Source organism: Rhipicephalus sanguineus, chromosome 1 (genome assembly GCF_013339695.2).
Source record: "Rhipicephalus sanguineus isolate Rsan-2018 chromosome 1, BIME_Rsan_1.4, whole genome shotgun sequence".
Lineage (NCBI taxonomy): Eukaryota > Metazoa > Arthropoda > Arachnida > Ixodida > Ixodidae > Rhipicephalus > Rhipicephalus sanguineus.
In genome coordinates this window covers 151,275,834-151,302,053 of record NC_051176.1, presented here as the reverse complement: position 1 = coordinate 151,302,053, position 26,220 = coordinate 151,275,834, and the positions used below count along the sequence as shown (strand labels likewise).

The window sequence follows — 26,220 nt, the reverse complement described above, 5'->3', positions numbered from 1 at the left end:
TCAGTCCTGTCAATATCCGGGCCCATATATATATACAGATTATATTTATACAAGATTCTCTTTTACAATCTTTTGCTATCTTCTAGGGTGTGATTTGGAAGTTACCGGAAATCAATTGTGAATTAGTGTTCGAAAAATATGTTGCGTGGTGACTTTTCATTAGAAAATATTCGCAAAGCAAAAGAACAGCAACACGCTTAAAAAAACGTTTTACGCTAAAAATGTTCTTAAGAGAATGTTTCAAGCAAACCTGATGCTGAACGCAATACAGAATCCGGCAGCCCAATGGCAAAAAACACTTACTAAAGACAAGTGTTGCGAATTCGGTACCACCTTCCTTGCAGTATTTCACTTCACTTTATACGCATACCTATTTGATGTGTGTAACAAATACTGACTTACGGAAAAAGGAGAAAGTTAAGATGTCAAAGATTGCGCTGCTTGACAGAACAAGTGCCCATGAGTAGAGCCTCATTTGGAACACTGTACAACTGATGTCGCAGTGAAGGACTACGGATTCATTTCTATCGCCATCCATTCCTCGACGTGTTCCGGAACAGGCGCACATTTGCGGCATGTCTCCCCAGGCCATCGACAATGACAGGCTGAATACGCCGATTCTCTTCACGTCACCGAAAACTAAGCAGCACTGTTCTTGGTCAGTCCTTTAAAAATTAAGTTCGACAGTTCAAAAAATGACTATATAATTTTGAAGCATGCCGTTGTGGGAGACTCCGGATTAATTTTGACCACCTGGGGTTCCTAATCTACAGGGTGTTTCAGATAAAAAGCACGAAGTATTAAAAAATTAAGCATAGGCTCTATGCGTCTCCAGTTAGTGCAGCATAGTTCTGAGCCATATAGAGCACGTCAGGATATTTTTTTTTCAATCCGCAAAGCTCGACGATTAACAAAAATTGCTTAATGAACTTTTTAAATAGTAACTATGAAGAAAAATCTTCAAATACAAAAGTTGTAGCGCTTGTTCATAACTATCAAATTTTTCAATCTATGTTAAGATAACTACCCTGCTTAATTTTTTTCCGTCCATTCCATAAAGCGCGAGAAATTTAAAAATACGGCGTGACTACCGCCTAACGCGCGCCGCTTTTAGTGCCCTCAAAAGTAAGTTGAACGAATTATCAAAGGCTGCTTTGCTCAACGACATCGATTGAACAGGCTTTGCGATGGACGTTAAGCGACAGAAGGACCATACCATTTCAACAATAAAAAAATCCCCCGCACCTACCCGAAGGGGATCGTGAGGAAATGCGAATGCATTTGGGTGCACCCGATGAGTGTGCGATTAATTAATGAAGAGAGACGAGAGTGTGCACGTAGAGTCGTAATGCTCGAGTTGCATTGTGTTACACTTCGTCCTAGTGGTATCGTTGCCGCGAGAGATTCGACTTCACCGACTTCCATCGCTATTAAGACACCAAAGCGCGCGCTCCCTGCATGATATATATAGGTCCGAGCGCGTAGAGGAGGAGCGCCCGAGCTCTCTCTCCGCCGAGCGAGCTCCGCGATGCGAGCGCCCTCACCGGGTACACTCCTCCTCTCCCTTACCCTCCGCCTCTCACCACCTGCTCCGGTTGCTAGGCGCGGCGCAGCTGTTGCTAGGGGCGAGGAGGAGCGCGCGCGGAGAGATCTGTGCGCACGCCGACCAGGGACGCAGGACAACCCCCGACAAAGAAATGCATTCGCATTTAAAAAATTTCAACCAAAAAGCGGTAGCCACGGAGCAAATGCCCCTTAAGACCATAGGCAGCATTTGATGCAGCGTTCTTCTCTTTTCGCACCAATGAACAAACACATTGGAAAGGGCGAGGGTGAAAGCGCGATGAAGAATGGAGATAAAGGATTCATTCACACGTGGTGGCCGCTCTTTCGTAGACTCTTTTTGAGACGGTACGCCCCTCATTTAGCGTCCATCGCAGTAACCGACAGCCTGCTCAATCGACTTTCGTGCGCGAAGCAGCCTTTGATAATTCGTTCAACTTACATTTAGGACACTAGGAGCGCCGCGCGTTAGGCAGCAGTCACGAGGTATTTTTTTTAACTCACGCACTTTAAATAAAGGCTGGAAAAAAAAATTAAGCAGGGGAGCTATCTTGCTATAGACTGCAAAATTCGACGTTTCTGAACAAGCGCTACAACTTTGTATTGATGATTTTTCTCTAGAGTTACTATTTAAAAAGTTCATTAAGCAATCTTTGTTAATTGCCGTGCTTTGAGGATTAGAAAAAAAATATCCTGACGTGCTCTATATGGCTCAGAACAATACTGCGCTAATCGGAGACGCGTAACGCCTATGCTTATTTTTTTAATACTTGGTGCTTTTTATCTGAAACACCCTGTATAAGTGCGAAGGTATTTTTGCGCTCCGCACCCATCAAAATGCGGCCACCGTTGCCGGGAATCGAACCCGCGTCCTTGAACTTAGCAAAGCAACACCTTGACCGCTAAGCTTACGGCAGGTCTTGGTCAGTTCCTGGAAGGAAGACATCTTGTAACGATGATTTCTGATAGCCTTACCTTTACGATAGAACCCTTAGGTCTTTCTCGCGATAGTTAAGGTATTTACCTCAGGCGTCCCCCACCGCTCAATTTTAGCAAGTACCCTTTTCCCACACTCACGAACGAAAGGCTTCGAGTTAACAATGTCGACCCGGACATTGTTGTCAAATAGACAGTGAGCTCCAGAGCCGTAGCACAAGTCTTCTCATGCGCAACGCAAGAGGACAGGACTGTTGTACTGAGCGATCGACGACGCCACGCTAAAGTTCACTTAACCCAAGCAGCTTGAACTGTATCTTATGCACACCTGTGCGAAGAGAGCGGCGTTCTCTCGCGAGTGTCCGTATGGGTCGACCTGCCAGGCGATGCGAGGCCGGCCGCACTCGCCGAAGGTGTCGTTGAGCCAGCGTAGCCCTATCGACATCTGGTCGACGATCGCCGAGTAGTGAGTGGTCGCCTCGTCGCTCTGTACCCAACCGCCACCAGCCATCTCCAGCTGCCCTGCGTGCGGCACACGCTGCCTGTGACTTACACGCCATATATAATTCGAGAGAGCGTTTTCTGGTTATATACGATTGCGCTGTGAACATGAAGCAATGACTAAACCGGCAAAGTTGTAACACTAAGAAGAGTGCTGGTTTGGGCGAGTAGGCGGCATTCCGTTACGAATGACAATAATAATAATTTCTGGGTTTATACGTGCCAAAACCGCGATATGATCACTTATGAGCCACGACGTAGTCACGTGCTCCGGATTAATTTTGACCAACTGGAGTTCTTCAGCATGCTCCTAAATTTAAGTGAACTGTTGTTCACGCATTTCCCCGCCATCGAACTGCGAAAACCGCGGATTCGAGCTGCCAAGTTACCAAGACGGGGAACATTCCGTAAATCTTGCACATAGAGCCTTGTGCGCAAGCAGTTAATGGATATGTTTAATTGAGCTCGTGTTTGTCTACCCTCTCGTTTTTGTCGTTGCGCTTGTGCGCAAAAACTTCTACAGTTGTCTGTGCAGGATAGGTTCAAGTAAGGAGAGGCATATAGAATGCGACTAAGCACAAAGACATGTAGCACCTTGAGGTTATGGGCTTCATCTAGACCTGCGCGTGAATTTTACACACTTCTAAGAAGCTGGATGACGCAGTAAGTAGACTGCCTTAGTGCCTTCAGAGTAATGTTGTTTTTTTCTTCCGTGTCCTGCAAGTACAGACCAAGGATTCGAAGGGTAGGGGTTTGCGGTATGGGAGTGTAATGCAAATAAATTGTGATTGCGGATGTAGGGACACGGCACGGTCGGAGTATCAGGAGTGCCGACTTTGTAGGGGAGCGTTCAAGGCCGATGCTTGCCGCGTGTGTAGCTATAGCTGTGGCTGCGTCCTGAAGGGTCGATTCGATGTCACCATCTGAGCCGTACATAGTCCAAACCGTTATATCGTCGGCGTAAAGTGTATGCCCCAAGTGTGGAATGCGGCTTAGAATATGTGGGTAATTTTCTACGACTCACAAGCGGCCCTATGGTGTCTTCTCTCAGCTCTTCGTCGCGGATCCTTTGAACAACCTGTGTCGGAAAGGCGAGAAACGCAGCACCAAATTATCGAGAAAGGACACGACGTCGTGCTTCAGTGGCTGCCGAGCTATTGCTGTATCCCAGCAACGCACTTACTGGCGAAGCTGCCAGGAAAGCATATGAAGAAACAGCCGCTGTTTGCCCGCCTTTATCAAAGGTCGACGCATGCGCACTGCCGTAGCTGGGAGAGGGAGGTTGGAGGGGTTCGAACCGTTCAAAATTTTTGAATTTTGCGTATATATATATATATATATATATATATATATATATATATATATATATATATATATATATATATATATATATATATATATATATATATATATGCGCAAAATTAAAAAACTAAAAAATAGAGAGAGAGAGAAATGAAATGCGGAAAATTTCTGGCTAAGTCTCTGGCGTACCGTATGACATTGTAGCAGTGGCACACACCTGAGCTCACTCATTATCAGTTGCATTCTCTCGACCTACCGTTTGCAAATGTCCCTGCTACTTGGTCTTATCTGTATTTATCTGTCGCCTTCTCTTTAGAAATGCTGGCTTATAATACATAATGCGCTAAGACGTTCCATAATGTGGTAACAGGATTTCGCCATAATTCCTTCAATGTGGTAATTTGTACAGGAAAACAAGCTTTTGTTTTCACACTTAATACAACTATAGCACAGGTAAGCATAGGCTAACCTAGTTGGATGAGCTTGCGGACGCTGTTTCGTCGTGGCGGCAGCTGGTCTTGCCACCATCTCTCGAAGAAAGCCGTTTCGGCCGACACGTATTTGCGGTCCCGGCTCTTGTGCAGCGCCGCCGTCACTGAGCTGTAGATATCCTGTACATCTGTCAAAAAGAAAAAGAAAGGTCCCACAGGCTTTGCCGCTGCAACACTTTCACGTCCCCCCCCCCCCTACAAGCGCACAGGCAAAATATCAGCTTCTTTCTAGCTGTATTCAGGTGCCCTTTTGTCTTGCATTAGTGAGAACTAGCATTAAATTATGACGGCAATGCTTTGACGCCCACAACTGTTATGAGGACGTAACCATAAAGAATAGGCACAAATTTACTGGCTTCTTTACCCTAACAGAGCAAGCGTACAACCTTCATGGTCGCTATAGATGAGGACACCGAAGCCTCACTAAGAATCTCTTGAGGGATATAAACGTCGTACAATATCAACATATTGTCGCAATCGGTGTTACCCTTTTATTGCTTGCACCTTCCTTTGAAACCCTTCGCATACACAAAAATAATGTAAGGCATTTTTTTTCAATGTGCACAAAGTTTCAGTGAGAAAGTAGTTTTTTTTTTTCGTAGTTTCTTTAAGCCCTCAAAATTTAAAAGAAAATATTGAATTTCCAGGTATACCTGCTTGAATGTCTGCTTCTTTTTCTTTTTTCTTTTTTAGCTACATTGCTGCGACGTCACTCAGTGGATCGCGATATCGGCAGAAAAAAAACGCATAGCGTTGAAACTCTCGGGAAGCTCAATATCGCCTTGTTGTTCTTTCACAAACAAAAACCCACTGCTCACATTTATATTAGAAGACAGCTTTTAGTATGACCGGGTTAAATGTTTGAAGAAATGTGTTACGAACAAGTCTTTATCTATTCGTCGTTCTATCTTTCTTCCTCTCTTAGCTGGGCCACAACTCCTGCTGCACGGTAAGCTGGTAAATATACCGCTGCATTCGCAAAAGTGCGAGTGCACTGTAGTGCATGTACCTTCAAGTGTTTCATCATAGGTGCGCAGTCCACCAGCTATGCTCAGCGTTGAAGCACACAGGACACAAAAAAAAAAAAAACGCCGTGATCTGGTTTCAGCTCCGATCACATGCATGACGGATTTGAGCATACGTTTCAATAAGGCTTTGCACATACGTGGTAGATGCAAGAAAAAATTTCACCATCTCCCACTAAAGGGAACCATGTGGGGATGCGAAGGAGCGCATGGGTCGACTTAAAGTTGCGTTCATCACGGGCACCTTGTCCGATGTTAACGCGTCCTTGCATGTGGAGCCCACCATGAATTCACTGTAGCTGTTACTCGTCCCGAACTCTTGTTGGAGCATGCCACGCTGGTTCATCGCGCGTCTGCAGAATCTCGTTCTCCGACGCCATCACGTGACTGCTGAGAGAGTGCAAGGGGGAGAGGCCACAGCGTCTTACACAGGCCCGAACGCGCCAGCGCGTGCAGCGCGTTCTGACTATAGGATACAACGCGTTGGTTCATCACGCGTCTGCAATGTCTCGTTCGCCGATGCCATCACATGATTTCTGAGAAAGTGTAAGGGGGAGAGGCCACAGTGTCTTACCCACCCCCTTAGACAGGCCCGAAGGCGCTAGCACGTGCCAGCCATGGGCGTAGCCAGGGGGGGGGGGGGGGGGGGGCATATGGGGCTTCAGTTTCCTCCCCCCCCCCCCGCCGAGATTTTTCGTGCTCTTATACACCACCGACCAGGGGCGTCACCCGGGGGGTGGGATTTATTGCGCTTCAGCCTCCTCGCCACCTCCCCCCCCCCTTGAAAATGTTTCTGTTTTTCGTTCTATTATACACCGCCGTCCGAAATAACCACCTTCACCGAAAACCACCCAGGATGTCACCTAAAATGTTTTTTTTTTCGAGCACGACAAAGCCATAGACAGTTGAAAGGTTCTGGAAGGTGGCTTTTCTGCAAGATTTTTTTCAACCATGCAGCTACTCAGCGCTTCAAGAGGGTGCGTTTTGCCGAGTGTGTGTCCTTTTTAGCAGAAGTGAGGTTCGCAAGGGCGAATATGCGCGCACTGGGGCCCTCGTATCCAAGCCATTTCAAAAGTAGAAGCACGCCCTCGAAGTCTTCGGTGCACACGAAACCACTAAATATCACACTGACGCTCAGCTGGAAGCCGATAATTTTCTACAAACTTTCTCAGGATGTGTGCCCAGTGTTGTTGATCAACTGGACCATGGCAGGCAAATTCAAATAAGAGAGAACCGAAGGAAGTTACAGCCTATTGTTGAGACCGTTCTCTTTTGCGGGCGGCAAGGTCTGGCTCTCCGTGGACATAGAGACAGTGGTCCCATGGATTATAGAAACCACAGCCTCCTCTACAAATACAGGCCACTTCAGAACGCTGCTTCGCATGCGAGCGGATTGTGGCGACACAGATCTAAATTAGCATTTGGAAAGTTGCCCAAATAATGTCTCGTATTTAAGTCCAGATGTAGAAAACCAGATTATAGAAATCTCTGCTGCAGTCATCAATCAAGGGAAGCCTAGCCACAAAAGTAAACGCTGCAGGCTGCTTCTCCGTACTTGCTGATGAAACGAGCTTACTGCTTGTAAGCTGCTTGAGGATGCGAACGAAATCGAAGAAGTTCTTAGGCTTTGTGCCAATTCACGGCCAAAGTGGCCGGGCCCTCGCCGATACCATCATAAGGTTCCTTATAGACATGGGAATTAACATCCAGCATCTCCGTGGTCAAGCCTACGATGGTGCAAGCTCGATGGCCGGCAAAACGAATGGTGTTCAAGCTGCTGTTCGTGAGAATTACACAGCTGCATTCTACACTCGCTGCGCCAGTCACTCCCTTAATCTAGTTCTGTGTGCGGCATGCTCCGACACGAACATCCGAAACTGTTTTGGGACTCTAAAGGCGACGTAAGCCTTTTTCCATAAATATTCTAGCCGCTCACACGTTTTGCGAAAAATGGTAATTTTGAGCTGTCCTGTCTACAAGGAAGTGCCTTTTGGGACTATGCGAAACGCGCTGGGTCGAGAAGTACGATGCAGTGCTTTCATTTGTGAGCTTCTTTGAGCCGTTGATCGCAGCACTAGAGGAGATTATGTTTAACGGAAATGGCGAAAGTCCAGTGCAAGCAAACAGTCTAATGTTGGCACTCTTGTCACCAGCGTTCCTTGTAAGCCTGCGTGTGACGGAGCACGTGTTAGCACTGACTTTGCCTGTCAAATAAGCTGCAGACGAGGAGTATCGACATGAGCGCTGCCATTGACGACATAGAAGCGGTACAGCAGACAAATGAAAATGACCGCAAGAACGCGAATGTTTCTTTCGCAAAAATATTTGCACAAGTGCAGGCATTAGCAGGAAAACGGAATGGGGAGATCACCAGCCGTCGAGCCGGTGTCCAGAAGCAAAACCTTGGGAGCAATACATTCGAAAGCGCGGAAGAATATTTTCTCAGAACCCTGTTTATTCCGTTCATTGACCACGTTCAGCAACGGTTCGAAAAGCACAGGACACTTCTAAAGTACTTTTCAGTAATTGTACCATCCGCAATACCAGCAATGCAAGATGATCGGGAGAAAGGAGCAGAAAATCTCCTGACCGTTTTTGCGCATGACGTCAAAACGAGGGCTGCTTTGGGAGAACTGCGACTATGTAGCACAAGTGGGCGAACAAAGCAGCAAACCAGCGCCCCTGTACAGGAACCGATGCTCTCTCTCATTGCGATAGCAGGTTCCAGGCCCGTAACTAGGGGGGGGGGGGGTTGAGGGGGTTCTGACCCCCCCCGAAATTTTTTTGATGCTTTAACTTTTCGGGTGATACTAAAATATTTACACGCCTTCACAGCGACTCCCAGCTGCCAAAGTTACACTGCAACTTTCCTGGCATTGCTTCCCTCTTCTTCCTTTCTTCAAACCTACCAGAACACCTCAGCGCTCCCTCCCCCGCACGCGCACCTGCCCTATTTGTACAGCTTTGCACTTCGCCCTCGCGTTCCTTCGAGTCTTTTCTTTTTCGTCTTTCACCCCGTAGCAGCTCCTTTATTGATTCCAGATGCTTTCCTTGTGCATTGCCGCTGGAGAAGTTATCCGTCTGTGCGGACCGCACGTGTCGGCTTTGGGTTTCTACGAAAAGCGCGTCTCCTTCTGTGAAAGTAAACAGTTCGACAGCAACGGCAACACCAACACGACGTGCGCAAATTTGCCAGGGAACGAAACCCCTAAGCGGAAAAACTCAGCGGCGCATTCCGAGGACGCAGGCTGCAGGGTAAACTTTTCTCAAACTGTAGTCTTCGCCACCGAAACGAATCATCGAAGATGACATCTACTGAAAGACTGGCATATCCGAGCAACTTCGAACAACCTTAACCACACGCAAGGAAATCTACCTCTTCTGTACACACAAGGTATATGCGCCTCCCTACAAAGCACACAAAGCGAGGATACAGCCGGCACACAATCCGGCACCAGCGGTCAACTTTCACAGGAGAGAAAAAACGCCGCCAAGCTGGGCTGCGCGCGGGAGTACAGAGGCTGACGTCACAGCCTACAAAGTGCATTTTTGGGGGGTCACGGCTATTTAATTAGCGCAGCCCAGAGAGAATTATGCAGGCGCCCAGGGAGCCGTCTGTGAAAAGGTGACTTTTTCACAGGAACGGAGCAACACCTGCTTTCTGGACTGTACCACGGGAGTGCAAATGTCTCGGCAGTGCATTCTTGGGGGGTTCACGTATATTAAGGGGAGTATGGAGTGCCCATGGAGTCTTCTGTGAAAAGGTCTTTAAGTAGCGTTAATCCAGTTTGCTGCAGCGGGAGTACAATAATGGTCCTGCATGCACACCAGCTGTAGCGGCGTTCAGAAAACACATGCGCCACGCGGGAGCCGGCGCGTTCATCACACTTCTACATTCTAGCCACTGTAAAGTGGATAAGAGAGGAAGAAAACATCGCCCGCCGTTCACGCCAGGCAGTCGAAGCAGTCGCAAACGTCTTTTTGGAGCCACTGGCCACTTCTGTGTGCGTGCACAGGATTGCGGCAGCAAAATGAAAAGACACTCTGCAACAACGAAGCAAAGGAGTCTTGCGTCTTACTTCAAGAAAGTTCGAACCGATGAAGCGGACGGAGAAGAACCGCCTCCTTCGAAGGATAAAACTTCGCCCTCCTCAGCACTGGTGGAAAGCCAAGCGCGTCGGAACTTCTGTAGCGACTCAGGAGAATGCACCGGTTTATGTGAATCACCTGAGAACGAACACAAGCAGGACACCCATGCGCCGCCGGAAAATGATGGTGGCCGCAGTGCAACTCCAAGTGACCTTTGTTCTACAGTCAACGCTGGGCAAAGTGACGCCTTTACCACTGGGCAATGCCCAAGGAAGGTGAGTGGCATGGCACCTACACATTCTGGTTCGCCTCCCCTCTGTGCGACGAGTGCGAATATTTTGGACTTGGGACTGTTTGTCTCGAAAAGCAATAATGTAAATGATCCAGAGACGACGGAGAAGCTGCTGCTCAATCCGTGGACCCCTCCGGCTAACTATGATTATCCAGCCACAGGGAAAAGGAATCTGAAGTTCCAACCTCACTGGGTAGATCGTTACCCATGGCTTGTTTATTCAGAGAAGCTTCAAGGAGCATTATGCAAATATTGCGTAGTCTTCGCAAGCGAGTGTGCAGGAAAAGGGGAGCACCAGCGCTTGGGCTGTTTTGTAACTAAGGAGTTCACCAATTACAAGAAAGCCATGGACGCCTTTAAGAGCCACGCATCCAGCAGTTATCACGCCATGTCAACAACGCTATCGGAGAACTTTTTAGCAGTCCGGTCCCGCTCACAGCATGACATCTTAACACAACTTGACCACGGTCTTAAAAAGCAGGCGGAAGAAAACCGCAAGAACTTGCTGCCAATAATAGAAACAATCCTTTTCTGTGGCAGGCAAGAAGTACCGCTTCGCGGCACAGACGACTCTGGTCCGATAAATATGTCTGAAGTGCTGCCATTGAAAAATGATGGAAATTTCCGCGCACTGCTTAGGATGAGAGCAAAATGTGGAGATGCCGCCTTGAGAGCTCACATGGAAACATCTCCGGCGAATGCGCTGTACACGAGCCCAAAAATTCAAAATGAGTTGATCACCCTCTGTGGTAAAATCATACAAAGAAAGATAGTTGAAAACGTCAACTCAGGTTCGTGTTTTTCAGTTCTAGCTGACGAGGCCACTGATATATCTCGCACCGCCCACATTTCCCTATGTGTAAGGTACGTTGGACACGACACGTCGGGAGTGCCCATACTTAAAGAAGATTTTGTAGATTTCGTTCCCGTGTACGATCTCACTGGCAAGGCGCTGGCGAGCACAATCCTGAACAGCCTTAGAGGTCATGGCTTTGACCTGAACCTACTTTGCGGGCAAGGATACGACGGCGCGGCATCAATGAGCGGCCACCTTAACGGTGTTCAAGCCTTCATTCGTCAAACAGCGCCCAAAGCGTTGTACGTGCATTGTAGCGCCCACTCGTTGAACCTTGCTCTGCTTCACGCATGCAAACTCCCCAGCATCCGCAACTGTTTGGGAACTGTATCCTCAACCTGTACGTTTGTGAGAGCTTCGCCACAGAGGACGAACCAACTGCGAGACAAAGTAGAAGATTTAACACAAGAAAAAAGAAAATCAGTTCTCTCCTTTTGCCAAACAAGGTGGGTAGAGAGTCACGATGCACTTCAGCGTTTCCTTGAACTGTACGTGCCTATTGTACAATTCCTCGAATATTTGGAAGAAGAGGCCGCGTCATCTGATACTTCATCAAAAGCTTCTCAACTGCTCAATGCCATTACGAAGCCCGAGTTTGTCGTTTCGCTTCAGATCTGTAGCGACCTCTTCTCTTTGACACTGCCACTTTGCAAGTTTCTTCAAAAAATTGACTGTGACTTGGCTCAAGCGTGCGATCACGTAAAGAATGTTATAGACGTTCTTTCCACAAAAAGGGCTAGTGCGGAAACGGAATTTAATAAGATTTTTCTGAAGTCGCTCTCTTTGCTGAAGATCACAAATGTTGAGATGGCCCTACCACGCATCACTGGAAGGCAGATGCAAAGAAGCAACGTACCTTCTGCTACTCCCGAAGAGTACTACCGGAGGAATGTGTATTTGCCTTTGCTGGCTGACTTCGAAAATCAATTAAGAGACCGGTTCGATGCCCATAAGAAGGTCGTGGTTGGCCTTAACATGCTGCTGCCGAAATTCTGCGCATCGGCTAGCCTTTCTGATATTGATGATGCAGTGCAGTTTTACCTTGGCGACATTCCTTCCGCTAATGTCATCGAAGCAGAGTTCACACTGTGGGTGAACAAATGCTGCCAGATCGAAGAAAAGAATCGCCCAGCTTGTGCTTTACAGGCCTTAGAGATGTGCAACCGCGACTTTTTTCCGAACATCCACAGCCTACTTTCTATCCTGGCGACTTTACCCGTGTCGACGTCGACCCCGGAACGGACTTTTTCCACACTGAGAAGGCTGAAGAGCTACCTTCGAAATCATATGAACAACGACAGATTGACCGGACTAGCACTGCTCAGCATCCATCGAGAACTTCAAGTGACCCCAGAACAAGTCCTCACAGAATTTTGCAAGTTGCCGAGAAGGAAAAACTTCCTCGTTTAAACTTCCCTCTATGTTTCAAGAGTCGATTAAAAGCTAAACCCAGCTAGCCCAAGCTTCAACCCTTCTATTCTTTCGCAATTACGAGGAAACTATCCAGCAAGCAGAATGTGCGAACGGTAACAAGAAGATCGGAATGTCGGGCGACTTGTTTGTTTGCTTGCATACATACTGTCACGGACTGCCATTTTTGCGACCCGGCGTAACGGCAAATTAACGGGCGCCGCACTCCCCCGCTGACCGGTGGAACCGTTCGCTCATGAAAAGACTGGTCTTTAGTGCAGGGAAGTACTGAATGGGGTGTTCTTCTTCAAACGTTAGTCGCCGATGTTTGATCCTTTGTACCTACGGCGGCGTCGGCAGGGTCGTCAAAGGCCGCGATGCACCCCGAACCAGCTGTAGACTGCAAGACGCACCGGCTGAAACCAAGGAAACTGACCATTCCCACGGGCAAAACTGCTTGTGGACAAGCCGTATGAGAGAACCCCAACAGGTTGTCACTCTCGCTCAGTTGAGGACCCTCTCCTAATTAAAAAGGGACGCGGTCAATATATTTTTAGGGTGGAGTTTCTAACAATGAAACGTGCATGATTGGACCCATGTAGAGGTCTCTTTTCCCCCAGGACGAGAATGAGGGGACACGGAGGTCGATTTAAGCGCAGGATTTCGCCTTGCTAAGCAGTCTAGTTGCTGACCAACATGGTGTAGAAGGAGATCAAGAAGTATCCCTTAAGTGGTTGTGGCTCCGTATCGGCTGGCCACCTAAACTTAGCCATTCGTCTAGTTGTGACGCGAAATTAACGTCTGTAACGTAGGCATCGGTACTTGAATCTCGAGTAAGTTCAACCTGCCCGAGATCGGCTTCAAGCACTAGCCTACCGGAAACACCAGCGCTGCAACACCGCCGACGTCGCAGTTGTGCCAGAACTCTCTCTGACTTCTTGCATCCGATCGTCGTGGACTCGAAGCTGCCGGTCATCACAGGTATCCCTTCACCTGCTTATACCTTCGGACTTTCTCATCTGTAGTTTTATTGTTGGTTAGTTTGTGTAGTTTGTAATACTTCTCTCTTGTAAGCTGATTTATTGATTTTATATGTATTTTGTTAGTTGGTATTAAGTGTTGTACTAGATTCCTCGTGCTGCAATATCACTAGAGTTTTGTTTTTCCCCACACACGTCTCTGATCTCTTCACTGTCTCTGCTTACGTACGGAACGACCTAACCTGCTGCCATTCCCGTCGCCGACTTCGCGCTGGCGACGCTAGAGTGGCAGCTTGTAACACATACATACCGTTTTTGTACCGTGGTTACATTGTGTTACTTCATCAGGAGCCGTTGGTCGCGGTGTCCCCGGCTTTGGTGGTGCTATTGTCCAAACTTATTTCTTGCTTTAACCAGAATTTGAGGTTGACATACCAATTTCTTTATTTGGGTACAAATAATTGAAAAGTACCATCGAATTATTACAAGTAAGCGATGTACTTGATTTATTCACAAAAATAAGCCAGTATAAATCTTAAAAAATGGCAGCCGTTCTACACGCAAACCCCCCCCGAAAAAAATTCCTGGGTACGGCCCTGGCAGGTTCTATCCGAATGTGCACAAGCTACTCCAGATTCTAGTCACCCTTCCAGTGGCCACTGCCAGCGCAGAGAGAACGTTTTCAAGCATGAGGTTACTAAGAACTACTTACGCTCCACGATGTCTGAGGAGCGCATGGTTGGCCTGGCACTTCTCTACGCCCACAGAAATGTCGACATCAGCGTGTCGGAAGTCATTGACCGCTTCAATAAGCTTCCTCGTCGGGTCAACTTTGTGCATTGATACAGAGCAGGACAAAAATCAGTGCAAACGAAAGGAAAAGGCACGGCTGTTCCAGAGTGCAGGTCAATGCGCCCATAATTCTGACGCAATAATATTGTTCACCACCTTTTAAAGCCGTGAGGATTTTGTACTTTTTAGCAGTTAACACCGTGACCTAATATGAACATACGAATACGGGCATAGGGTGGACATTAACAACCAATCGACAGCTTCACCTTGTTCACTGAGAGGTCGGCATACGCGGCGTTACCAAACAAATTCAGCTATTGGGAAACCGTACTAGCGGCATTGTTTGTTATATATACTTTCATTTGTCGTTTTTGTTCTTCATTGCTTTTTGAACTAGAAGCGACAACCCTCCTTTTATATTGAGTTCACAATAGTGGTTCGCACTTTTAAAACAGTTTTGAAATAGTTTTTTTCGTTATTTCTGCGCTCTTCCTTTATAGTTCTGTCCACATGGTGCGTCCGAGACAGCAGCTTGGCCCAAGGACATATCAGTTTCTGTGATTGTGCAGCGTGTTCTTTTGCCTTATTTTGGGCATTATGTATAGTGATCATTGCTTAGTTCCGTATATTGATTGCATATTTAAATGTACATTTGTGATGTTTTCTGTAATCATACAGCGCACTGATTCCGGTGACTTGTGTTTTGCCCGTATTTAAGGTGTACTTTCCCATTCTTGTTTTTCCCTGGCCACATCATTTGTGCAAAAAGATGAACATTTTGCGTAAACAACCTGCATTAAAATATTTGATCTCGTCCTGGTTATTTTGTGGATTTCATTTTTTTGTTATCAGGCGCTTCTTCAGTTTAAAACTGATGCAGTTCCAAAGTTTACGTGATATTTGCCGTACCTCTTACAGAAACAAAATAAAAAATTTGAAAAGATTGAAGACGGTTATTTCTGGAAAGATTTTGAGGGCATGCCAACATGTTTTTATGAAAAAGCACACTTCTTACTCGTTCTTGACAGTGCGCAGCATTCAAGAAGTGATTTGCAGCATCTAATACAAATTGTCACTGGTAATACATGTTATTCATATACTTAGTCGTTCGAAAAATTCAATGAGGAGGTCGCGCTGCAAAGTGAGCCCCCACCGAACAAAATTCCTGGCTACGCCACTGGTGCCAGCACACGTGGTTTTGTCTGCGTGCGGGCCCCTAAAGTGATCTGCACGTATCATCATCAAGGCGGTCGAAAAACAAGACGAAGAGACTCCTCCTTGGCGCGAGCACGCGCTCAATATGTTACAGATGTCTATGGTAGGTTTTAGAAAGCGGACGGTCGCCAATGGAACTACGGACAAAGCCCAGCGCAACAGCTGCTTCGCATCTAAAATTAGAGCGTATCAGTACCGCGTACCCGAAGCTCTTGAGTTCTTTTGTACTCTTCCCATTTCCTTCTGTTCGCCAGCCGCCCGCAAGGGGAGTACAAAAGAACGAAAGAGTTTGGGTACGCAGCGTGAACCGCTGCCATGCTCGCTTTAGGGACACTGCCGTCCCGCATTGCTCACATTCATTGTAGATGACCTCCGGCGTCTCGGTCCAGCCGACGTCGTTGTGGCTGTGACACACTATGTGGACATTCAGCATATCCGGCCGTCCCACGAAGCAGCCCTGCGTGCGGCAAGGGCGACGCGAACGAGCACGTCATGGACATAAATTGACGCATAGATGCATGCTTGTTTCGTTTCCCCCCTGCAGGCAGCGCTGTAATTCTTCGCGCTTTAGCCTGCGTTATTTGTTTCTATTGTGTCTTTTTGCAGAACACGTGTATATGTGCCAAAATAGTACGCGCTGTTGGGCTAGCTGGCGCATGACTCATTTATGCCCAAGAATTAAGCGAAACACAGACACGGACAAAGACGACAGAACAAGCGCTATTCCAGTAATTCGTAAGCTATAGGGTTCGCCTGATACACAAATTTTATGAAATTCCGCCTTTTAGAGCAGACCTGTACAGATAAAACAGAAGAGTTCTTGGAGGTATTTGTTCCTTGCGCCGATCGACCTGAAATGTAACACAGAAACAAACAACGCAGCGCATAGCGGAAACGACAGGGCTCCGTGAGTACTTACAATTCGTGCTGGAGGAGTGCCTAAGAAAACATACACGTTACAAAAATAACAGATAATATTCATAAAGGCAAGCCTGCTTGTACGCTCTGTAACTCAAGGAAGTGTTCCTGGTGTTTCTCAAACTAAAGTTTATAGGTGGCGATTTTGAAGGAGGAGCGAGAGGAGAAGTGAGAAGGATAAACCGACAAAAAAAAATCTGTAGATTTCAGCATAAAAAATATTTCGCATAGCTTGTGGAGCAAGCGGGAACAGCGGACGTCAATGAGAGCTCCAAATTATTTAAAGTGACACTGAGAAAAACGATTTTTCTCATATTTGTAAATTACTCTTTCACAATTCCAAAACCACCACGCTTGCCGCGAGAAGACGCTTGGTAAGCGAGAAAACGCGCGAAAAGAAAATGCGAGTGGCGACGCCACCTTGAATTTCCCGCACCACATGCCGTGACGTCATAGATTTCTACGGCATCTACTAGGTCCTACGTAGTTCCTAATCAGTGAAAATGAAGTACATTGCCTTCTGTGGGGGATATAGACTTAGCATACCAAGTTTCAGGAAATTTCGTAGAACCAATGTCGCCAAAATACAAAAAAAAAAAGATATGCTTTGAAATCCGTGACGTTAAGCGCGGAGACTTTCGGCGCGAAATTTGAAAATAATACTGTGACCTTAATTTCCTTCCCTATTAATAAACATATGATGGTGAAATTAACGGCATGAAAGTTTTCTCATTACAATTTATCAGTCTAAGCCGATTCACTGTTTCACTTAAGTGTTCTTTAAAAAATGGCGCCAAAGGCAGACATGCAGACAGATAAAAAGAAAAAAGATGGGTGTTGAATTTACATGCCGCCTTCGTGGTCTTGGTCGATGAGTTGGTTTGCTTTTAATAGATAGCGCTGATATGAACGCGAAAATGTATTTTTAATATCACGCGTTTAATAATCGTCGCTGCAAATTCGTTTAACAATCGTCGTTGCAAAATCAAGTACGAAATGGACAGTGATGAATACATGGCATACATTGCTATATTTTAGTGCACTTTGCATCAGGACAGATACAGATATCTGGACAGACATCAGGACAGATATTCCCTGAGATATTACTCTTATCCGCCTTGATAATTCAGCTGGTCGACAAGGCATGTAGAGTATGTACCCCGTCTGTGTAAGTGAGCGACTACACAAGAAACAAATAACGATAAAGCAAGAAAGGCGTTTATTCTGGCGGAGCTATTTTAACCCTTGTAGTAAATGCAGCAGCACATAACAACGTGTGTGTTTTTTTTTCCTTCTAAATGCAATTTATTTTATTTATATATGAAAAATATGCGATGGTATAGGCTACAGTGAAACTTTTCGATTTTGCACTCGGAAATCGGAATTTACAGTGCGAATTTGGTGGAAACAATATATCTGGAAGGTTTCCTGCGTGTTTCATGAATGCAAGTGTGTGACCAATATTGTTCCTTTTGTGCTGATACAGTATACATACCGAACTTACTCATATTTAGCTTTAATGCAGTTACATGCCGTATGTTATACCTGTCAAACAAAACGATCGTCCGCTCATTGATTCCTAAAAAAGTGCACCCTGTAACGTGAAACTCTGGCAAAATTTCGTACTTAAATACAGAAACTGGTGAAAGTGTGCGGCGAACAAACTGCAGAGAATTAAGCTAAACAGCGTTGCCATTGAGCATTTTCTGGGAATCACTTTTTCAATAATTCGTCTTTCGCGCTCTCTGTGAGGTGTCCTCACTCGAAAAAGTAATCTTTCTACGTAACTGGGAAGCCAACACACCGCGCTGTCATAATAAACACTGAACTAAGGACAGGAGCTGCAAGATGAAGTCAATTTCGCACTCACGAACAGTCCCAAACGAGCACATTCAAAGAGACGACTAATAAGTTGCAGACACGAACTGCTGTAGAAGCCACAACAGCCACTACAGCAGACTGCTGTAGAAGCCACAAGAGACCGAGAGTATATACTCAGTGAACTCGGCTGATCCCGCAGTCTTCAGATATTGTGTCTCTCATAGCGTTAGCCACATAGACGTGGAAAGGGAAACGGGGGGGGGGGGGGGGCAGTTTATTGTGTAAAGTGCCCACTGGTAGAATTAATGCTATTTAACTCTATAGAAAACCCGACAAATTAGTCCTTCGTTATTTAATGGCTTGACGCAGCTGCATTCCGCCGCCCCTCCCCCCCCCCCCCTACACACACATACACACGCACGGACGCGCAGTGCGTTATGAGGTTGATGGAGTGAATTGTACTGTACATGGACTCCTTTTCAAACATTAACAATGTAGCATCGATAGAATTTCATTTTACAGAAACTTTTTTGTGAGAGCACTAGAGGTCTACGTCTGTCCACTGAGCAAAGCTGTTGAGTAATGAAGCATTTCAGCCGAAACCAAGATAGATAGATAGATAGATAGATAGATAGATAGATAGATAGATAGATAGATAGATAGATAGATAGATAGATAGATAGATAGATAGATAGATAGATAGATAGATAGATAGATAGATAGATAGATAGATAGATAGATAGATAGATAGATAGATAGATAGAGGACATAGGTGCCACAGAATTGACGGAACTCGCCTCGTAAGTGCACGAAGACTTGAAGTCTTGTTCGGCAGCCTTGTCTGTGATAGCCATTTGCCCCAAAGTGAGTAGCACACAAAGAATTATCGATGGCTTGAATCTAAGGAACGACGTTAATTTCCGCGACATTGCTTTGCACCTTACGGAGCGGCCGTCACTGCGGACACTATCACCCTTCTACACAGACGATGACGGTGCCAGCTTCGGCGCGATTTCCTGTAGGCCGTTTCATATTACCTGTATCGTTGCCGTGGGCCTATACAACTACCCATGATGTAAAGTTGCTATGCAAACCTAAGCATTCCTTAAGGATAACGTAAAACAAAGCAGACAGTATAATATAGAAAATACTCGTGCGCTTAAACTTGGCAGGTGCCTTCGCACACGCCAAACCGTAAAAGGATGTTACAGTGATACCCGCCACGCCTACAATACACGTAAATGCCACAATTCGCCCTATCATTGTATGTATAAAGTGAACGGGGCCTTTTTAAAACGTTGTGAATATACTAAATACAATGCCCAAATACAACAAAGGCTGGAAGATTCGTATATTAGCCGCGCACGGTGAAAAATTGAAATTTTTTTTTTTCGTCTCCAGGGGGCGAGCGTGTAGTCACCGGAAGTTCTTGACTTGTTGCTGGATCCGGACCAATCCAGCCCTTTCTACTCTTGTAGTTGCCACGAGCGGAGCGGTTGCTGGGTGCGTGATATATTTTTACGCGAGTACAGTTTTCTCCTAAATTTTGCTCGCAATGTACGATCAGTGAGCTTTAATTACTATTATTCGAGTTGTTTACGCACTAAGTGTTACGATGTGAGGTTTTGATGTTTTAAACTTCATGACCGGTTTCCCGAGCTGCTTAAGCCTAACAGTGTCTTGGTTCATAAACGTGTTCTACCAGATTGTATTAGAACGCTCTAGCATACGATCGTCGCTTTGCCATTTGTATTTGCATTAATCGTATTGTTTTCTGGCATATTTGCCGCGATTTGACGAGAGACAAAACATTTCTGCTTGAGTTGGCGGTAATTTTGCTCTGGTGACGGGTACTTGCAATTGGCATGTGGGCGACCACGTTGTCCGTGCCGGCGTCGCGGTAAAATTGGGCTTCCTTTCACAGCTCAAAATGACGGACTGCTGGGATGATCCTGCGCCTACTACGGTGACAGTTGTTCCTACAGAGCAGCTGGAAACAAAACTTTTTGGACGTTGGAGCTCAAGTGATGTGCAAGTCAGCGATATTGGTCTCACTGTAAGTGCTGTCTGTGTGTAGGTAAATCATCCACCCCCCTTCGTAGGCTGTAACTTGTGTTGTATCTTGTGAATGAGGCCTTGTGCAAGCGAGCCTTGTTGCTTGTGTTGTCGCCTGTGTGCATAAATTCGTGCGCTTTTATTGGGTGCCGTTTGGCGTGTGCTTCTAAAGGTGAATCGGGAATTACTACTCGAATTCCTTGAAACCTTATCTGAAGGTGCAGAAGATTTTGTATGTCTATGCTACAACGTGAAATAGACTGGTCGGCAAACTCCACACATCCAGACTGATTTGCAAGCAAGAATCCGAGTGGGTCCTGTGCGAAAGACAGAGTTCCTTTATCTGGTGGGAGAGTGGATATGAGGGTTTGCGCCCTCATATCCACTCTCCTACCAACGTCCGTTACAAAGTGTAATTTGTAACTTTTGAATTATAGATAGATGTCAGCCTGCAGGCACTTGTGTTCGATTTTGTGTAAAAGTAGTGCTGGTTGGTATACTGTGCTCTCTACAGATAGCATTTTGTACTCTAGTAAACAGAACGCATGTTAGGCAAGCAAGCTCTTGTGAATGAAACGAGAGAGCGACTGTGGTGGTTCTTGGGCCCTCAGATGCAGGAAAACCGAGGCACGAACAAGAAACACATTTATCGACTTGACACACACAATTATACACGCTTTGTCCCACTGAACAATACAGATATCCCTAAGTCCTAACTTTTAGAGTTCTAATCACACGCGAGAGAATCGGCGCGTCCTGCTGTATAGGCCCGTCGAACGTCACTCGCATACCGCAGTCAGGTAGCGATGATGCCAGCATGAAGCGGACAGGTGTGTGGTGCGGAGGTGCACAAACATACGACGACCTGCTCGTCGCGGAACGTACAGGCCCACGCTGACGACTGCCGACTCGGACGTGGCACCACGATCTCGGCTCGGGAAAAGGTCAGTTTGGGCGTGGCACCGAGGCCACGATCTCGGCTCCAGAACGGGGTCAACTCAGGTTGTGCTGGAACCGCCTGGACGTGGCACCGAGGCCACGATCTCGCCTCCGGAACGGGGTCAGCTCAGGTTGTGCCGGAACCGCCTGTACGTGGCACTGAGGCCACGATCTCGGCTCCTGGCCCGCACGCTTGCTCGTTCCCGGGACACACCAAACTCGTCCCGGCTGGCCTGGTCGCACCAGCTCGGTCCCTTTTTCTCTCGGCCCAACAACCGGCGCTCTGGCTGCCTGGCCGCGTTCTTTCAGCCCGGCGACGTTCTGCCGCTCTCGAGCTTCGCGAGCGTCTCGCTCGCACACACCGTCGTCGTCGTCTCTGGTTCGGCGTACCCTCTTGTGGGCCATAGTCTCTTACCACACATACTACAGCGACAGATGCGAAAAGTGGTTGTCAGCCTTGCTGCAATTTGCATTTTGTCTGTTCTACCATGCATTGCTGATCAACTCACGCCCAGCTCGACACAATTTCCAATCCTTTGAGCGCTTAGGCTCCTGATAGAGCTCATGTTGTCTTCATGGCTTTTGGTGCAGTGAAACAGATGACAGTAATTCTGTGTCTACATTGCTTTTGTGCAGGACTACATTGCAGTGAAGGAGAAACATGCCAAGTACTTGCCCCACTCCTCTGGTCGCTATGCATCCAAGAGGTTCCGCAAGGCCCAGTGCCCCATTGTGGAGCGTCTGACCAACTCCATGATGATGCACGGCCGCAACAATGGCAAGAAGTTGCTTGCAGTGAAGATCGTGAAGCACTCTTTCGAGATCATTCACCTTCTTACGGGAGAGGTGTGGTATTTTTTTGCACCTTATGCAAGTGTGTACAGCTTTTAAGCTTAGATTACTGGTCATGTCATTATTTGTAAAAATGTCTTATGGGTGCATGAGTATACCCAAAAGCTCTGTACGTAGGCACAACTCGTGCAGCGTATGTCCCAAAATTTCATTGCTAATGTGGCTGTCCATGACCTATACATAGTTTTTACGTGACGTCACAGACAGGTTCTCTGCATTGGGTACCTCAACGTGGCCGACTTTTTATTTTGTTAGAGAGTGTCAATGCGGGGGAGGACACAGTGGTTCGTTTGTGCTCTCCCTGCTTTTTTCTGTTCGCCAGCTGCGCCAAAGGGGAACACAAAGGAACGCCAGGGGGCACCAGCACTAATCTGATGTCACCGTTTCATTCTCCGTGCTTTCGAGTAAGAGTTACGCAGCATCTCAACCAGCTAGTACTCCAAAGTGATGACCACAGTGGCGTCAATGAAAACTGTATTGTCCTTCCATGAGATGCACCGCTCAGCTACTCTGCTGTGCTTCACTCTTGAGTTGCGTCTGTCTCATTAGAATGCGCAGCAGGGAAGCTATTTACTAAAGGCTGTAAACGGTCTGTGTTCTAGTTATGCGTTTATTTTAGCTGGTGCTTTCTTGGTATTAAGGTTAAGAATATATTGTGCAGATTTCTTCAAATATGTTTTATGAATGATGCCACAGTTGGATAACAAATGTAATGAAAAAGCTCTGGTGTATAGTTCACTTGCTGCTTAAAAGCTCATCTTTCTTTGAAGTGGCACACGGAGAATAGAAAGCACTTTGTCACATTCAGTGGTAAAATGTGTTGGTTGCAGGTGCAGTGCTTGGATACATGGGTAATCAGTAATTGTTTGTTGGTACAGAACCCTTTGCAGGTGGTAGTGAATGCCATCATCAACAGTGGACCACGTGAGGACTCCACACGCATTGGGCGTGCTGGCACAGTGCGTCGTCAGGCCGTTGATGTGTCGCCACTGCGTCGGGTGAACCAGGCCATCTGGCTGCTGTGCACAGGCGCCCGTGAGAGTGCCTTCCGCAACATCAAAACCATTGCCGAGTGCTTGGCTGATGAGCTCATAAATGCAGCCAAGGTCAGTCATGTAGCACTTAATTATCCCTAAGTAACATGAGTGGCAGGATGCGTGCTTCTAGATGTCAATAACATGGCGTCTGTTTGAAAAATGTAACACCAAGGATACAGATATTTATTCTTGTTTTGTGAGTTTCATAGCCATTGCGCATGTGTTCTCATTTCCAGTGCTTTAATGCATACCTTGTTTACTATCGTAAGTTACTCTCTTATTTCCTAAATTGTGACTGAAAATGTGCAGCAAAAACATCAAAAATATGTTTTAAGTAATGTCTTCTAAGGTTATGCCATTGAAAATATTGTTCTGCAGCTTCATTCTAGCTGAAAAATCTTACTAACAGAGGCAACAGGTAATTGCAAGCACCAATCAACCCCCAACTTTTTTGACACGTGACCAGCATTCCAGACATAAGATGATAGGACATACATTGCATCATAAGACATGCTATGTGGGCAAGAGTATGCCTCATTAGTAGTTACCTGCATACAACACAGCGTAACTGCACTAACCACCAAATAGTTCTAGGCTTTTCTTTTCGTTAAATTTAATCAAATGTTAGAAAAAAAATTGTGGCTAACTTGCATAACAATATGATCATAGGCGTGTGCACAGCTGAGGGGGGGGGGGGGGGCAAAGTCAGTCCCACACATTGACAACGGCGAGGGAGGGGGCCGCTGTGACGAACCTTCCCCCCCCCCCTGAAAACCTTGCGCACGCCTACGCATATGATGAATGCATAGTGGCAATAAATACCAAGGAGCATTTCGAAACTGATGGACACCGCGACAGCAGAGTGGAAGTGTATGCATTGCGTTCTTTTTTTTTTTTTTTTTTTTTTTTCCGGGCCCACGTGGCTTGTGACCATGTTCAGGGGTAGCGAGGATCTTGTTGAGCCAATGTAGCAGCAATGAGCTGCTTACATTTGTTCCTGCCTGCAACATGCATGCAACATTGTGGCCATGCCCTTTACCAAAAGCATCAGGTGCAGTGCAGAGCACGGATGCGTGCTGTGTGACAGGACACAGAGCACAAAATAGGCCTTTCTATAGGGCGTTTTGTTAATTTAATGAATGTGATATTTTAGGGGTGTGCAAATTGTGCAAGTACGGTAGTTTGCATGTATCTTCACAGGTGTTACGTGACTGCTGTCTTCCACGAGTTCCTGTTTACTAGTTGATAGATGCTTCCTTTCCAAGAAGCTTTAGAACCTTGATATGTGCAGAAATATATAGGAAAATTGCTCATGCCATGGGGCAGTGTGAAGTACAAATGCACTGTTACACTGAAGTATGAACCAATACCAACTCGCCCAAGTTAGTCTTATTGCACATAAATGAAACTGCACAACAGCGTTTATTGTCCAACTTTGGTCTTCATCCTTTGCTTTATTCCTGACTGCGAGTCCATTGCTTAAATTTGGAGATATGTCATTTGTTTTAGAAATGATTTATTTATCTGGCGTAATCACGGTCACAGTTACATTGCCTATGATGTCGTGTATTTGTGCAGCAATGTGACCACTTTTACCAAGCAGTGAGAACCTATATATGCACGGTTCCGCATAGTCGTGGCAACAGAAAATTTCCCAATAACTATGCTCATGGTGAAAGCAGGAGCATCTGATAAAAAAAAAAATGTAGCAAGAGCCACCAGGTGCACCCACGTGTACCTGATAATTGCGAGACATTCCTTACAAAATAGACTGGAACTGGCGTGTACATGCAAACATGAGCGATAGTTCCGCAGCTTAATGACGGGTCAAGAATATGCCACAGGGTCCGGGGATAGGAGCAACACATACGTGGGCATGCACAAGTCCTATTTTTTATTTTTGTACATGTTTTTTTGTACATTGGTAAAAAGTGCATTGCAAAGGCACTTTTTGTTGGAAAATACTTCACCCTGCAGAGAAAGGGTTTGGTTGAAGGCCTTTGTGGTTGGGAGTGTGTGGTCTCTATTTTCTCTTTTGTTGTTAACCAAACTGTTTGGCATTCTCTGGTGCACCTTAGTGGCAATAATTTAACCGGTTGGCAAAGTTTTGAAGGAGAAAGGAATGGAAAATGAATTGGCACATTGCAAAGTGCTTTGCAATTCTCAGCAATTTGTACTCTATTTACGAGAGACGTGAAGACACATGACAATAATGTTTATTGGAGTAGCGACCTCAGATGAAGGGGGTGTGCATTTGATGTGAATATTGACTGTGATCACCTGGCCTCCACTCTGCAGGGTTCGTCCAACAGCTACGCGATCAAGAAGAAGGACGAACTCGAGCGTGTGGCCAAGTCCAACCGTTAAAGGCAGCGTGGTATTATCCTGTGCGGAATAAACAAACAGTTGCTGCTCCTGGCATTTGTCTTTTGTCTCACCAAAGCATTGCTGGTTTGAACTTAGTGCATTGCCTTACACTAAGCCCAAGTCTGGCCAATGGTACTAAGGTTGCAGAATACTATACTTGAGCTTCTGTGTTTTCACTTGTAGAAAAAGACGGGTATCAGTAAAGTGTTTGCAAAGTCAGATTTGTAAATGAAAAAGACTGAATTGACAAGTGTGGAACAAAAAGCTGGATACCTTGATGTAGTTATGATCAAGCAGCATCCGGGCAATTTTATTGGAATAGAGCAAATCTTATCTGGCATTTCATAAGTGACTTCCTTGGCAAAGCAGGCCTTCAAAATTAGGAGTGGCATCTAGTTTTCGCAGCATCGAATGAACTGCATGCATGTCCTTTCAAATGCTACGCTCCTAGGTCGGTCGTGTTAAGTGTTTATTGTCCATTGCCAGTGTACTGAAATGCCCAAAGCTGGGAAGTGCATTGACTAAACTCTTCTGCCCTGTTTTTTTTTTTTTGCCATACTCCCTATGCAGCTTCGAGCACACTAGTCTGCAAAAAAGTAGAGGTAGTCTCACGCTAGTGTAGTAGCAAATGCTAACTGCTTACATGCGAAGGAATTATATTTTTTGTAGCACAATCTTCATGATGTAGCATATTCCACTAAACTCTGTTCCAGAAGTTCCGTGCAGCACTGTGGAAGCTACAGGCCTTCTCAACCAATCAGGAGGGCGAGCACATCTAA

The 26,220-nt window shown here is 46.2% G+C and overlaps 2 protein-coding genes across 3 annotated transcripts in view; one reads left to right on the top strand and one right to left on the bottom strand.

Moving 5' to 3' along the window:
* LOC119400297 (lysosomal alpha-mannosidase) overlaps window positions 1–15,927 on the bottom strand; it is an 83,569-nt gene extending 67,642 nt beyond the window's left edge. The window contains exons 1-3 of one of the 2 annotated variants that reach the window (XM_037667322.2): window positions 15,807–15,927; window positions 4,772–4,921; window positions 2,828–3,021 (exon numbers count right to left, since the gene is read on the bottom strand). In XM_037667322.2, coding sequence (XP_037523250.1) covers window positions 2,828–3,021; window positions 4,772–4,921; window positions 15,807–15,885 — 423 coding nt within the window. In that variant the 5' untranslated portion in view covers window positions 15,886–15,927. The remainder of the gene's footprint in view (window positions 1–2,827; window positions 3,022–4,771; window positions 4,922–15,806) is intronic. The other variant, XM_037667330.2, reaches the window with a different exon arrangement.
* A 3,652-nt stretch (window positions 15,928–19,579) lies between these two features.
* Window positions 19,580–25,479, top strand: LOC119400286 (uncharacterized). Its single transcript, XM_037667312.2, has 5 exons — window positions 19,580–19,694; window positions 20,116–20,247; window positions 21,822–22,031; window positions 22,916–23,143; window positions 25,373–25,479. Exons 2-5 carry the CDS (start codon window positions 20,122–20,124, stop codon window positions 25,439–25,441), a joined length of 633 nt encoding a protein of 210 aa, XP_037523240.1. The 5' UTR covers window positions 19,580–19,694; window positions 20,116–20,121; the 3' UTR covers window positions 25,442–25,479.
* The last annotated feature ends 741 nt before the right edge of the window (window positions 25,480–26,220 follow it).